This window comes from Rhea americana, unplaced genomic scaffold, assembly GCF_003343005.1.
Source record: "Rhea americana isolate MKP2758 unplaced genomic scaffold, rheAme1 scaffold_32, whole genome shotgun sequence".
Classification (NCBI taxonomy): domain Eukaryota; kingdom Metazoa; phylum Chordata; class Aves; order Rheiformes; family Rheidae; genus Rhea; species Rhea americana.
The window spans coordinates 834,830-850,828 of NW_028186446.1; the positions used below are offsets into that span (position 1 = coordinate 834,830).

Consider the following 15,999-nt stretch of genomic DNA (forward strand, 5'->3'; position numbering starts at 1 on the left):
CAGTAAAACTGAACTGTTTCAGGTTTTGTGACGCAACCAAAATTTATGAGCACAGATGCCTTTAATTGGAAGTTCGGTAACTTACACAGCTCCTATAGTACTGCTTACTTTTCTGAAGGATTGGTAAAATTATTCTGCAATATTGAAAGCAGTTTTCAACCCACAGAGACTAGAAGGATGTTCAAAGTTAGAGACAATACAAGGGAGGGAAACTAAACAAAGGAAAAGTCATGCTATAAAATAAGCAACTGCAGACAATTTGTGTGTCTCAAAAAAAGGTCTTCATGGAGGTATGTGAATAATAAACATATTTATGCAAGATAAGGAAAGAGATTTCTCTCATATAGAGAAAAGCAAGGAAAAGAATATGAATCTAAAATTAAAGGTGGAAAAATACATAACGTACATATAAAAGAGTGAAAACAAGTGGTGTCTTCTGCTTAGCTTTYGTGTACCCTTCCATGAGTGGCTGGTAATAGATTAGGCAAAAAAGATTTGGCAAAGGAATAAACTACTCAGTGCTTGTGATTAGAGGTTTAACAAATTAAAGACACAGAGGGATTAGCAAGAAGGAATATCGTATTGACAGCAYTGCCAAAATCCCATAAGGTTTCTCCCAACTCTAGCATGTTTTACTTTGTGAATATAATCGTCTTAAAGCATTAATCCTGCCTTCTGTGCTCTTCTTATTAATTTAGGTAGCTATTGCAAGGGCTCTGTGAATGTCTACTGAATTCCAGAAAATATGATTCATTCCATGGAAGCACTGTGCTAATAATATTACATCCACAGTATTGGTGAAGTTTTGTCTTAGAGCATCTGCTACGCTTTCTGAAGCGGGACACCCACAGATCATATGTTTTAGCAGACCTAGATTACCACTGGTAGTGTTTTTAATAAGAACCGTGTCCCTGAGAGGCAGCTGTAACATTGCCTCCTTTCTAGCTGGAAACTTGTAAAGAAGAGTTGTTATCATATCTGATCCATGGGAGAATGTGCTACATCAGGGTCAGTAATTGTTGAACAGTATTTTTGTAAACATTCAGTGTATTTGCCTGTGTTTTCTGCTTAGAATTCTGGCAAATGAATACTACGTCGCAGAAGTTTGTTGTAAAACCAGGACACAAAAGAAGTAAAAGGCAGGTATGTGCCAATATGYTCACTTATAAATAATATGCCAGTATTGTGCCTGCTGAATTAATTCTTCCAGATGGAGTCCTGTTGCTGCTTCTGGTTTGGCATAAGGTCTTTCTATATCAATATAGCTATTACAGAAAGGGGTATCGAATGTTGGATATCTRTCTATCTATATGTATGTATATGTATGTATACACACACTTTTATATTTATATTTAAATAAATATAATGCTGGATTCTGCTRCACATTACTTACCTTAAGAGTTAAGCTCCTCTTAAGTGATGAGGAGCRACTGAAATGTCAATTCCAAGAGAATTACTAGATACCCTAAGACACGCATGTTTTGCCCAWATCACCCCCCATCCTTATTTTTATAAAACCACATAGCAATTACTCCCCGAAGCTCCATGTAGTCTTCTGATGTTAAATCTCAAAATYAGTGTTTTTATGAACATGACAAAACTATCTACATTGCTAAACTGCAGATGAAAAAAATAATTAAAATATTTTCCATCAGTTCTAATGTAGAGTTGGATCAGAAAATCCGAATTAGTGAAATATTTACAAATAGGTTTTATGTTACAATGCGGACAAGTATCTACATTATCTCACTTGACTTTGATTTAATTAATATTATAAATTAAAAGTTCAATTCCTATTTATTAAAGAAAGGAACCATTAACTCCAGACTTTTGTCKTCTTTACACTGGAAAGATAGCAGCAATTCTTTGCACTTTAGGACTAGAGCTCAAYTGATGGTATTGGTTAAAATGGGGCTAGTTCAAGGGTTCTGAACAGTGCAGGCAAACTTGAAATACTGAGAGCAGTTGGAGAAGAAGATGACTTTTACATCTGTAACTAATGTAAGCATCTTGGAGGTGGAAGAGGAGTGAGAATGACATCAGAGAAATTCCAGAAATCATTTTTGAGGTTCTATCAGGTGGTTTATAAACTAGCCATTACGCTGGATTTTCAAAACATAATGGTGTTATAATTGTCCTGGAAAAGTCAGGAAAACAAGCACCTCATGGAGAAGCACAGTTGTAARTATTCCTAAACTAGAAGTAAGTATGACACTGAGATGAGTACTGTGTCCAGTGTATGAATCATGTAGTATTTGAATAAATAATACAATTGTTAAAAGAATTTTTTAGTGAAGAAGTCAGGGTGATTCCTTTTCTCTGCAAAAAACAGTTAATGTTTTTAGCTGATAYAACCCATTTTTTACAGAGAGAGGCCCAATGGGAGTTTACTTTTAAAAAAGCTAAGATGGAGGGTCAGATGTGGTGAAAGACTTGATTTCGTTGTTTAAGGTTATATAAATGTTCTGGAGGAGGTGAAATTTGAGGACTGTACATTAGAAAAAAATCTAGCTCATTCACCCTACCAAAAATATCTCAGTCAGTTACACAATAAAATTACATGCCCATTTTTGCTGCCTGCTAGTTCAGACAAATACTACTGCTTTTTAGGGTACATTTAAGATTTTATATACTGATGTAAGTAAGCACCAAAAGTGCTATCAATACCTAAAAACAGAATGAAAAAAAAAAAAGTTTGGTTTTCTGAAGATACTGCTCTATTTGTAGGTTCGCCAGATTCCACGTAAAGTGGAAGAGGAAACAAAATACATCGAGTTAATGATTGTAAATGATCATCTAATGGTAAGACTGACATGCTTCAATATCTTACATTTACAAATAACCTAATGTTGTCTTAGTTTGCATGTAAAGCATGAACAACAAAGAACAACGTCTAAGTAGAATAAATACCGGGTGTYCCTAAGACAAGGGATTGTGGTCTCGTTAGCCGTTGAAGCTGCAGTGAGGTAATTTCACTGAGAATGGATCCAGACCTGAGTATCRGAAAGTAAGGTCATAAATTAGAACTGTGTCATATGATGACTAATATAAGTGTGACTCTTAAGCTGATGCTTTTTATTTCTGGCTTTCTTGAACACTTTTCTTAGTTATAGTAACTCAACAAAAAACAACKTAATTGCACAGCTTTTATGACAGTGGGGAGGTTAAAGGAAATTTTGGGGATTTTTTGATATGTCCAAGTAAATACAGATAAAATTATTTTTTAAGCTTATACTTTTTCAGAGAGAAAATGAATAAGCTATTTAATGTGATGGAGGAAAATGTAAGAAAGATGAGAATCTACAAGAAAAACCAGGCATACTCAAATAGGGGAAGGTACAGATTTAAATCAGCAAAGATGATTAATAATTAGTGAAAGAAATATCAAAGGAAATGTTGAATTCTTAATCTTTTGCAGTCTTCAAATCAAGATTGGATGCATTTCTGGAAGATGTGCAGATGTGCCTATTTCTGTCAAACAGAAATAATGGGATTCAATAGTGAAGTAACTGGATAAATTCTGAGACCAGTGATGCTCCTTAGACTGGTTACATTAGATAATTTTATGGTCATTTATGGCTTCAAAGTCAATGTATCTATAGGTTTTTATGTACCCTTTCTGTAACGTGCAGCTTCTCACAAGCAATGGGCATCAGAGTCTAAAAGGAATCTGCTACTGTCCTTGGGCGGTTTTGGCAGTTAACGTTGTACTCCTCTGTCAGTTCGGTTTGGTGGATGTAGCGATAAATTCTTTGATGAGAGGGGATAATATTGGATGCAGACTTCCTTAAATTTGTGTGGTTGTGTTTGAGCCTGAGGACCTGAAGCCACAATTTGCCCATTGATTTCTTCCCAAGGACGATGCTTCCTAGCTGTGATTAATTATAGCTAATGTGTCAGTCAGTCCGCTTAAGGGAGAGTTCTTGGAAGAAAACACTAGTGAATATATAAGGCTGGATAAGCCACATACTTTCTTCCAGTGGCAAGGAAGGGCTTTTCCCTTGCTCCGTGACTAGGGCTAGTGTGTATGTGCATTTTGATTATTCTGTGGGTGTACAGTAGGTGCAGCAGTAGATGCACTGTGCGTGCAGCTGAAGCCCTGCAGAGGTGCGCAGAGTGGGTGTAGGCACAGYGTCCTCCTGGTGTCCAGCTTTGTGGAACCTCTGGGAGAGACAGCAGGAGGTTGTCACCGTCAGAGCGGGTTGGATCATTTTCCTTTCCCTTCAGACATGCTTTTCAGACATGACAGAAAGCCCTCTAATGGGCGTGCTCATTGCCTGAGAAACCCCTTCTTATGTTCCCCAGAGAACATGTTCATTGGAAACCGCTGAGTCAGTTCCATCACGTCAGGGCGAGACCCCAGGTCCACGGAGAGCACAGACCTGGCTGCTGGCCACGGTTTGACAGGTTGTGCTGCAAGGTTGCGTGTGGCCCAGGGGCTGTTGCTTGAGCATCACTGCACTGTTTTGTATGTGGCTAGTTTTCCTCCTGGTTAAATGCCCATATGCGGTGTGAGTAGCCTCGTGATTACGCTGTTTGTCTGCACTGTGGCCAAGCCGGCTGCGTTCTCGTGTGGCTGCAGCTGTGCTGAGAGAGGAGCCGTGTCCTGCCAGCCCCAACGTGCCTATCGGCTGGTGCTGCTCCACCAATCTGCCTTCTCAGCTGKGCGCCTAACCGTAACTCTTAAACAGGGGAAAAGCTTTCAAAGGGCAAATGTTAAAGCCAACTTATAAATTAATATACTTAAAACATTTCCATAAAATAAAAGAAACTTGGAGACCTGAAGTCTGATATTTTATTTGCAAGTAGAGACTTAAGTGGTGTACATATTTCCATTCATTCTTATACTTTATTTTCTGTTTATTTTGTACATCTTTCATTCATTCTTTCTACCATTTTTCTCTTCACACTCCTTCTGTTATTTTATTAAGTGTAACTTATTACACCTTGTTCTTGGTGATTTCCCCTCATTCCTGCTTAAAAGTATGCCTCTCCCACCACTCAGCTACCCAGCTGTTTCTCTTGTTCACTGCAAGACCCTAGCTTTTAGAAAATATGGAGCATTATGCTTCTAAGATCAAGCTCTTGGGATCCAACGTGATTAAGCTCTTCTGAAAATCTTTGCCTTTGTGTCTTAAATTCTTCTAAGATACTTGTCACTTTTATACCATTGGGGCTCTTTATAAGTGTTTTTCAGCAGATAGGGGGACCAGAAAACTATTTTCAGTGTAAAATGTCATCTTTATAGAACTATAATATAGATCTCAGTAAAGATACCATTGCAATCTGATTACTGAAGTGGGTTTGAACCAGTTTCTGTGGAATTCTGGAGTGTGATATTGTAAATGAAGAAACCAAAAAGAAGGCTTAAGAAAGAGCTAAGAAAAAATAGAAAGTCTGATAAATGAAAACATAGATGCAGGCAAAGTTGACTTAAACACCTCTGAAAAAATTTCAACCGTGGATTTTGAATTGCTAACTTCTATATTAGCATTTGCCAATTAACTTTTAAAATGCCAATAATAAAGGTAGTAAAAAGAATWATAATGTGTTCCTGCTCATATAGCATTTTTCAGTAAAGATCTTAAAATACTTTCCAAACATTTATTGATAGATCCTTGCAATAGCTGTTGTGAAATACRTTGGTATTGTGCATTTCTGAGAGATTTCATGCTATCACTTACTAACATTACATTCAGCACAGAAGACCCAGCCTTGMACAGAGGTTCTACTGTTGATAAAATTGCTTTTTACTCCATACTTTTTTGGAAATTGAGTTTGTTCTTTCTAAAATCTGTATTTATAACTTGGCTGTGTTTGTGTTACAGTGTAAAAAGCACCGCTTATCAGTTGGCCATACAAATAGCTATGCTAAATCAGTTGTCAACATGGCAGATTTAGTAAGTATCACTCAAATACTTGTTTTTCTACCTGTGAGATAAATCATGCAATTATCAATAGGATAATCATAAGAATTGTCTGTTCTTGGTATACCTAAAAGTAACATATGTGAAGGTCACAGATTTTCATTTAGAACCAAAGTCAGCCAAGTGTAAGCATTTTTCTAACATAAAGGRTAAGAGATCTTCTGCGGCTTCAAAGGTTTAAGTACCCTGCTGGACTGACTCCTTGAATTTGAGTTGTGAAGGGCACCTTTGGTGTGACAGTGTTTAACGCAGGATCATGTATTGACTACAGCTGAAAGTAAATAGAYGATCTAAAATTAGAATGTACTAAAATTTCTCAGAAAAAATAGGCATTAGAGTAAATGAATTAGAATAGGAACAATCCATAGAGATGGATTATATGGATTATAGCTGTAATGCTAAATCCAGTGAGTTTAGATGAATCAAATGAGAATCAACTGAGGCTTTTATGCCTCACTGCAGAAAATTCTATTACTTGAAAATGAAAAACATTATGCCTGTGCTTGACACCCTTTGGTGTGCGCTGTTAACCCCCAGCCATCAAAGGATTGCCCCATTTTGCATGACTTGGCTGGTATGAGGTTAAATACTACTGAAGAGGTGTGTAAAAAACAGCATTTCTGTAGATTGCTCTTGAATAGGAAGCCTTTCATTTGTGTCACTGAGGTGTACTGGACCTTATAAAAGCGAGGTAAATTTGAACTCTTTGAACTCTTTGAAATATTTCTGTAGTAATCTGACAAAAATCGCACTTCATTTCTATGAACCTTTATACAGCCTGCAGGGAATCCTTTTTTGGCATGAGGGAACCTACTGAAAATCTAGATTTTATTTTTTTTTGTTTGTTGGTTTTGAGATAAAACTGCATAGGAGAATCAAAAGTGTATTAGTACAAACTAAGTATTTAGTAATGCAAGATATTGCAGAAAAGGGGATAAAAACCACCTTTATCCTATTTGACATAATATATTTGTTCATTCTGTTAATGTACTAGATATATAAAGAACAACTTAACACCAGGATAGTATTGGTTGCCATGGAAACCTGGGCTACTGATAACAAGTTCACCATATCTGAAAACCCCTTGGTGACCCTACGTGAGTTTATGAAATATAGGAGGGATTTTATCAGAGAGAAAAGTGACGCAGTTCACCTTTTTTCGTACGTAACCTCGTGTGATGTTTTATTACTGTTTTCTTCGTACCTCGGGGGTTGCTTATCACAAGTGGCTAACGCATCTTGTGTGTGTAATCCACAGTACTGCAGAGCGTAACGTTTCTGCTGGGGACGGGGGGGAAATTAGAGCAATGCACCAACTGCTTGGTAGTGCAATTGGAGATTTTACTGGCACTTTAGTTTTAACTTGTTAAGCACAAGCTGCATGCGCTGTGATTTTTGGTTATTCTGTGCAGTTAACTACACCGCAAGCACAGTCACAGCTGCCTGAAAGGTAATGCATGGCTCCGTGGTGCAGGTTTGCTTCTGCTGCGGTAAAGCATTGACAGCCTTGCTATAATATTTAAAAGCAGAATGTGCGCTTTGAAACCAAGGACTTCTGCTTAAAAGGAAAACATGCAATATGGCCTGCTTTACTTTGCCAATGACCTCCACGCTGCAGGATTTCTGAAGTGTTTGAGTTCCTTAAAGCAGTTTGTTCTTCAGAGAAACATTCACAACAAGAATAGTGAGCTAGGATGAATGCTGTTTTCTCTGAATCTCTCAATCATTTTGAGAATAAGGTTGATAAACAGAATAAGTGTACAAAAATAGAGGAAACATTCGTGATTCTTGACCCACACAAGATAGGCCAGGCAAATTGCCCCGTAAGAATCCTTGTCTCTCCGTGCTGACTTTTTAGGAGCTTACATGAATAAACTTAACTTAAAACCTCATTTTAACATAACTTAAATTAGGAGACATGTTATCCAGCTGCAATATCCAGCCTGTCAAATTTTTATGCATACACTTCATTACTGTCATTGACTTCTTATATGAAGAGAGCTACTCAGAGCTGCAGTTAGTGCTTGCAGATTTTGATTCCTCTGTATTTCAGTTTTTCATCTGTAAAATGGGAATCAGTTTTTCTTAAAAGTGTTTGTGTATTGACTACAACAAAGAGGGTCCTGTTTGTCCCTGTGGTGGGGACTCTGGGTACCACTGTGATACTAATTCCAATACTGACCATAACAGCAGCAGCAACAGTGGTGTTTGACGTATTGCATTCATAGATTATTTAGAAATATCAAGTTCCCAAATTGYGTTTTTTAGTAAGACACTGTTGAGTTGGGAGGTGAGACTGGCTGATGTGATGGTACACAGTTTACAAATGTACTTCTACCCTCAGCAGAATTACCTGTTTGTATTCTGTTTCTTGGTGATTCTGTTTTCTTTTGAAAAATCAGCTTGCCACAGCAGATATGGATCCGTGCTGTGAAGCGGTACAGAGTTTCTTTTGTCCAGTGACTGGCAATTGTTTGTACTGACATGGGCAGTGTCAAAGTGATGGACAGATTTAGACTCATAGAGTAATTGTATCCTGGATTAGATTGCCTGCAACTCCAGGGAGTTTTCACCAGCCTCTGCTTCAGACTGCTTGATACAGCTTTCACCTAAACCTTTCACATCTACATTGCCCACCTAGACCTGTGTCTTCTAACCACTTGCCTGTTACAGCAGAAGCCTTGTGCTTTGGCGCTGCAGTGATGTCTCTCGCTCTCTGTCTGTAGCTCGTTCCAGTGCAGGCTGCTGAAGTCCWTGTGTTAAGGTAGTGTGTGAAAAAACAAAAGGCTCACATGCTTTTTTTGAATGGTTGTCTGTTTTTCCCATCTCTACATTTTGTTTTCGCATAGTTTGCAGCATGGTGGTAGCAACTGGCATTTGCAAATGCTGGTGTCTTATCTGGAGAGGAAAGGGTAAATACTGGGATGGTTAGGTGAGAAGCTTGGGGACTGAGCGAGGTAAACTTCTTTTCTCCTTTTTGTCAAAGGGGGAGTCGATTCCAGAGCAGTCGGAGTGGCATAGCTCACACTGGTGGCATCTGTTCCTTGCTTAAGGGTGGAGGTGTGAATGAGGTAGGTGTTGATATCAATAAGAGCAAAAAGTGGTGGAAACCACAGAATTTATCTGCGTAGATATGTTCTCAGCATATCTTGCTGTTTCGTTGTTGGTACAGAATTTTAGTACAGCTACGTAGAAGGGATGTTTCAGTAAAGAATGGTGCTTGAATAAAATCATATATCGGTTCCAATATGCTTTTGAGCAGTGTCTGATCTTGTCATTCTTACTTGCAGCCACAATGGCAAGAAAGAAACAGTTTCTCTTACTTGTTCTTAAGCYAGTTTTTGGTCTTCATCACTTGCCCATTATGTAACTGCACTGAAGTGAAGTGCTATAACATTTTGCATCTGTTCTTGCCTTAAAATAATACCTTTAAATGAGAAAATCCTAACTTGTATCTGAGATACTTGTATCTAGTTGATTACTGTTTCTGCCTTGCTTCTTACTTTTCAGTTCGGAAAACCAGACTTAATGGCAGTTACTCTGGCACAGACTTTAGCCCAAAATATTGGCATTTTCTCAGACAGAAGAAAACTAATAAGTGGTAAGTTTCTTTGCTTTTTCATCTTCTTCCAAGAGAGGATCTGAACATCTGTCTGGAGGAACTTACCAGTGTCTGATATGATTTTTCATCATGGCTCTCACAATATCAGAAAATTTTTACTTTTCATGTAATAACATGAGGAGAGACTGACATACCATGAATCTTCCTCTATAAAAATGCTGTCATTTCCCCTGCCTATAATTACTTGTAGCACTAATGTCACCATTTGACTAAAAATAGATCATAAAGATGTCTGGCACCTCCATTCATTTCAGTGAGTCCTACAGTCCTACAGACTAAGTATCTGCCATCCTATCCTGCAAAGATAGGCATATATTGCTAGACTGAGGATGGGGAGCCACCTCAGTCCTGTGATGCAAGGTGGTCTTGCCCACATAGTTTTGCTTTGAGTGGATTCCTCTTTATTACCCAAATCTCCTGTATTCGCCACTCCACTGCTTGCTACCGAGTGTCTACTATAACATTGGTATTCAACTTGTTATTAAACCTTATTTACCTGCAACCCCTTAATTCAAATCTTCACCCACAAGCATTTCATCCTCACGGGTTCCACTTTGTACAGTCCCGCCACATTGAGAACAGTGGATTATTAAAATAATCATACAATTTTAAAACTATTTGGATGATGGAGTGCTTAGGTATTAGATAATGTATGCTTATATAGCTGATAAAAAACCAAGATTATTACTATTTTTTTTAAATGAGCATATGAAAAAATATTATAATCACTATATTGAATGATAGAATTCTCTTTTTAGATGATTTTTTTTCAGCCATTGTAAAGACAATAGATAATGGAAAGATATAGCCACATATAGAAGTTTCTGCAGTTCACATAATTTTATTTTGAGAAATATTCAGGAATGTAGGAAAGATGGTCTGTTCTAGCAAGATGTTCARTGTTCATTTTCCACTTGATATGGGGGCAGAAGCAAAGTGAAAATAAGAGCGATGACTCCCCTGTCTTAAGGCTGAGCAGAGAAAAAGCAGAAGTTTTTAGGGACAGGGAGGGAAAACAAAACTAATGGACAGAGCCTGTAGTATTAGAAAAGAACTGAAAAATTCTATAATGGATTAAAACATATCATATCTTTTGCTCTGGAAATTTTGGAAATCCAGTACCTTGACTTGGGAGGAAGACAAAGAGCTGACTCTTGATTTGCAGGTGCCTGAGACTGACAGTGCAGTTTTCTGTGACTTCATTTAAGAGAAGGAGGGACAAACAAGACATGTTTTTAAAGCTCAGAATTGCATAGAAACAGGTGTAGGCTTTGAAAGAAAGTTTACCAATATGCACAGGTATGCTTAAATTAAGGTGTGCAATAAAATAGCAAAAGATCTTTTTTAGATTATATTTAAATGTAAAACGAAGTGACTTCAGTGTAATTTTGCAGTAAGAAGTGTATTATTTTGGACTCTTACAAGACTCTGTAAATTTTACTTTTTTTATTGTCAGGTGAGTGTAAGTGTGAGGACACGTGGTCTGGATGCATAATGGGAGACACAGGGTAAGCATTTCGCTGGAGGCAGTATCGTGTCATTCATACAATGATATAAAGGAAAAGTGTGAACATAGATGCCTTCTGTGTTTCAGCAGAATATTTCTATGAATTATTTTTCAGAAAGGTATTATCTGCACAGCATACTTAGAAAAGACACCTTCAAAGTAATGTGTGAACATGAGAGATAATGAGAGGATGAGAGAGGGATTTTAGTGACTGCTAGTTGAACAAAGAATAGCAGCTCAACAGCCAAGCCAGTTCTTTGTGAAAGAAGCAGAATCATGTTTAACTTGTTTTCTCCTGTGAATTTGCTGTTCAGTAGGCAAAAGAATAATGACACATCCAAATTCTTGAAATGMTGTGATCAAATTTCTTATGTATATGTCATTTTCTGTGGTTCTTCATAAACCTTTTGTATGTATTTTTAATTTTTTACCCCCAATTTGTGTAGTATATGAAAAAGCCCACTCCCTTTAGAGGCCTAGTATACATCTGCCCACAAATAAAGTCACTAGAGAGATTTTGTATAATGGTTTTTAGTGCATTGGGAAATTTTTACTTTTAGATGAAATTTGATCAGACTCCCTAGACAGCGTGTTTGGGCCTTAATTCTTTGTATTACAGAGCTGTCTTCTGTCATGCGTATGAACAAAACTATAGTCTACTTTTAAATACAGACAATGCTTCACACTTCTAAAGGTATTTCAGTCTGACGTATACATTTTTCTAATGAATTTGTAATCAGTACAATTTGTGAACAAAAATAAGCATACTTCATTCAAAGGTCTTTAGAAATGCGAATGTGTGCCTTTTTAAAGCTTTATTTACCTAAACACATACCAAATAAGATTTTTTTTTGATTGTTTCTAATAGGCTAAAAAGCTTGGGAAGCTTCCTTTTTTTTTTTTTTTTTTTTTTTTGTAAAAAATTACTTCTTGTCTAATGATCTTTAAATTCTTTATCTAAAATCCAAACCTTTCAAATAATTATAGACAAAATAATATCATATATTTACAAAACTGCTTTCAAGATGATGAATCCTAGATTTTCTGTAGTCTTTAGACCTAAATCATAAACACCAGAAATGGAAAAAAAGCAGTTATGTTTTGCAAGCCATAACTGCAGTGACTTTGCAGGATTGCTTTTTATAGCACTTTTGCTAATRTGTTTTTATCCAGTGATAAGCATGATACAGGAAGACCCTTAAGACTCTAAAATTTGATTGTTGCATAAATACTCTTGTGACTGAGGACCTAAATATAAAGATAACTCGAGTTACTTCAGGGAAAATTTTTCCCTGTGGAAAGGATCCATTCAAAGCTTCTCTTTGTCAATTAAAGCTCATTTTGTTTGTAAGTGGTGCACTGTGCCTTATATTGACTCTGTCCTGGGATAAAATTTATTCAGTGAGGCATGAGAGAGAGGACAGCAGAAATGTTTGCTGATACTGGTTAGAAGCTTGTTTTAAAACAGTATGACATTGTTACATAAAAATTCTGTGGGCCAGGACAGCAATTTTGTCTTAGAGGGAAATGAGCTGTGAGCAATCTTTAAACAGATCCTGTGTGGGATAGGCAGCAGTTGTCTCCTACAATATGAAGGGGAAAAAATAAATGCATTTCTGAGATTAGGTCCTTTAGTGGAATTGATCATTTTTGTGAGAACTACATATTGTATAATAAGGGTTTGTGGTATTTGGCATAAAAGAACTCAGAGTGAAATCCTTTTAACTTACCACTTTATGAGATCTCTACCTCATTGCTAAAAGTTACTTGCCATTTATGAAAGCAATTTAGCAATTAGAATGAATTACAAGCAGGTATCTTCACTCTGAACTGAACTCTTCCGAACGGTGTACTCTCGTACTTTTCCTAGAGTATAATTATATGTTTCTCATCCCTCTATTTTGAAAAAAGAAGATACACTGTAAAAGCACTGTAGAAAATAATCCTGCCATCTCATTTCTTTGCAGATATTATCTTCCAAGCAAGTTCTCCAAGTGTGATATTGAAGAGTATCATGAATTTTTAAACAATGGAGGTGGAGCTTGCCTTTTCAATAAACCCACCAAGGTAAATATTACCTCATTTTTGAGTATTATTTCTATTATATTTCTAATCTAGAAGAAACCAAAATTATGGGGAAAGAACTCTGTAATTCTGAGATTTATTTAATCTCTAAATTCCAGATTTCCTGGTGACAGCTTGGTGAAAGTGGCTGATTTTAGTTCATACTAGTTTGGCAGTCATATTTAAATAATTTTTAATAGGTAGTTTCATGCCCACAGAATTCTTCCAGGCATCRATTTAGAACCATCCCTTATGCATTTTTCTTTTGTATATTGTAATTACAGTATGCTGTTGAATTTATTTGCTAAGGTTTCCAGTGTCTTGGTAAACTCTGCGCAGCTCTAATTCTAATTTGCTTTGGACTGATGTCTTCTGGTGCAATACTCTGGAAGTTGAAGCAAGATTGCTTTTGTTTCATATCTATCCYGAGGACAACATAGAGCTCCTAGAACCTCTCTAGTGATCGCAAAAAGCAGTCTGCTTTTTGAACAGTGATTGTTAACAGTTGCTTTTGATATTCTCTGAACTGGAGAAGGCAAAGTTAATGCTTTTTGTGCTCAGAGAAAGATTAATAAATTAGCACCTTCTGAAATACCTAGTTTCACCATGAGATTGTTTCCCCTCTTTCCTACAATTCTCTGAAAGGCTTTTACAGTGGCTTTTCACAGCAGTGTTTGAAAACTGTGACTAATTTTTCAAAATGCTAGGAGAGGCAGGGCAGGTGAGAAGGCCACGTGCTGCAGAGGACAGGCATCACCGGGGTGTTCCTCGTGCTCTTCAGGRGCCGCGTGGCAGCAGTAGGCACTGGCTGCACAGCTCGTCACYGGGCTCTGTTCGAGGTGCTGGTTGTGACTCTTTCCTATATATAATTAATGTTAACCTATATTTAATGGTTGTCTTTCAACAAGCAGAGGAAAGAGACTAAGGCAGATAGACAGTCTAACTTTTTTTAAAAAAAAAAAAAAGACTTGGTAGCTGAAGTGGTCACAAATGTAAAAGGGAAAGACGATACTAGAGCCAGCATGTTCGTTCTGGAGTGACTGAGGAAAAAGTATAATTTCTGACAGATTCCACACCCACAGAATTTCAATAAATGTTAGAGAGTAAGGGAAGGCATCAAATCTGGACAGTTTAAGAATTGCAGGTTTGAATATTTCTTATTAAGAGAGAACTGATGTTATTAATAAATAAACAAGTGTGAGTTTACTTTTTCTGGTGCGTGGCACCTACTGAAAGCCACAGACAAAACACCATCCGCTGTTCTGGTGTCTGTAAGCAAAAGTTTGTATCTGCTTATCTCTGCAAAATGTTTCATGGAAGTACATATTATTAAAAGTGAGAGAGAGCATTGTAATTCATTGATAAGATATATGACTTTTTATTTTTTAAAACATCCTTGCGTTTTAGAAGTCTGCCATCTCATTACAGGTAGAGAGAAATGTTAGAAATGATGATTGACTCTTTGCTGAGTGGATTCTTTCCATAACATAATGCCCTCTTGCTTGGGCRGATGTTCACTGCACATCTGTCACTTGGAAAAAAAGAAGAACAATTTAATCTCAGTTTAGATTAGCAGCATTTGCATTTTTGCCAATGGGATATGAAAATGTGAAAGTCAGATGTGAAAGCCATAGTAATTGAATTTTTCATGCATTGTTGTTTGAGTTTTTTTAATGTTATTAATAATGAGCGTCTGTCTAATTCATAAGGCTGTCAGAAAGGCATGTTTCCCAGCAAGAGTGATAAAACATAAACTTACTTTTAAAGAAGTCAGAGATAAAGGAAACGTGATGTGTGAAGCTGCAGTGTTCTACAGTACTCCACTGTAAGATCAGCCTTGATCCCCAAAATTGCTTTACTGACTGCTGGAGCATATTGAGCACATGCCCTTCTTAATGAATAACTGAATTATATAAAGACTTTTGGGGAAAAGTTATCTGATTTGCTTTTCATGTTTTTTTCCTTTCATTTAATGTTTAGTTGGCCCTATGTTCTGCAGGAAATTGGCCTTATGTTTTAAGGCAGCATCTCCCCTTGCCAATCTACTTGTGCAGCACACCTAGAGATACTGAAGAAATTAAGATATCTGCAAAAATACCTTGGAAGCAAGCAGTTTTAATGACTACTTGATTATTATAAAAGAAAATTAATTGCTTATATTTAATGTAGTGTTCTACCCATGCATTTCAAGCTACAGTCAATTTTCCATTTCAAAGAGGTGTCTAAGAATAGCATGTCACATTGTGCCACAAACCCAAACCTGGTTTGTGGCACTGTTGAAGTGTGTGTAGTGACACTCCAGCCTGTGGGCTACTGGCAGCAAGGCAGCAGCAGCAGCAGCAAGAAGGGAGCTGTGCACCTCGAGTGATTTACTCTTGCAGATGGCTTGCAAGCACAGTGGTTTCTGGAATGGTCCTAGTCCTAGTTTAACTGRAGAGCTGGAAGGACAATCTGCAGAATTTCAGGCTATCTGTCTTGGTGAGATACTTACATACCTTGTCATTTATCTAATAAAACTTACTATTATGTTTTTTTATGCTCAAAGAAAACTTTTTTTTTTCTTTTTGCAGAATCACCTTTAGAAATTTTAGAATAAGGGAAACAATGAAACAGGAAGGAACAGAGTGTAAAGGTCTATTAAAAGAGAGCAAAGCAAGGGTTCTTATTAAAAAATGGTGAATGAATCTTGCTTGTGGGAAAGGAAATTATTGCTACCGCAGATATATGGATTTGGATATTTAAAGATGCWGCTTAGTGAGGAGGGTGAAGGAAAAGTAGAGAAGGGCAGAAGTCTTATCAGCAGTGYTTTCTCAGCCGGCTCTGACAAATGCTTATTGAAAACTGCTGCAAATTCAAAAATACGGTATAGGAAAAGAGAA

The 15,999-nt window shown here is 37.1% G+C and overlaps 1 protein-coding gene across 4 annotated transcripts in view; it reads left to right on the top strand.

The window, feature by feature from the left end:
- ADAM22 (ADAM metallopeptidase domain 22) overlaps positions 1–15,999 on the top strand; it is a 123,766-nt gene that overhangs the window by 67,570 nt on the left and 40,197 nt on the right. For all 4 annotated transcript variants that reach the window (XM_085310467.1, XM_085310466.1, XM_085310464.1 and 1 more), the window contains 8 exons: positions 1,073–1,143; positions 2,728–2,802; positions 5,829–5,900; positions 6,922–7,088; positions 8,914–8,998; positions 9,438–9,528; positions 11,006–11,057; positions 13,024–13,123. In XM_085310467.1, coding sequence (XP_085166593.1) covers positions 1,073–1,143; positions 2,728–2,802; positions 5,829–5,900; positions 6,922–7,088; positions 8,914–8,998; positions 9,438–9,528; positions 11,006–11,057; positions 13,024–13,123 — 713 coding nt within the window. The remainder of the gene's footprint in view (positions 1–1,072; positions 1,144–2,727; positions 2,803–5,828; positions 5,901–6,921; positions 7,089–8,913; positions 8,999–9,437; positions 9,529–11,005; positions 11,058–13,023; positions 13,124–15,999) is intronic.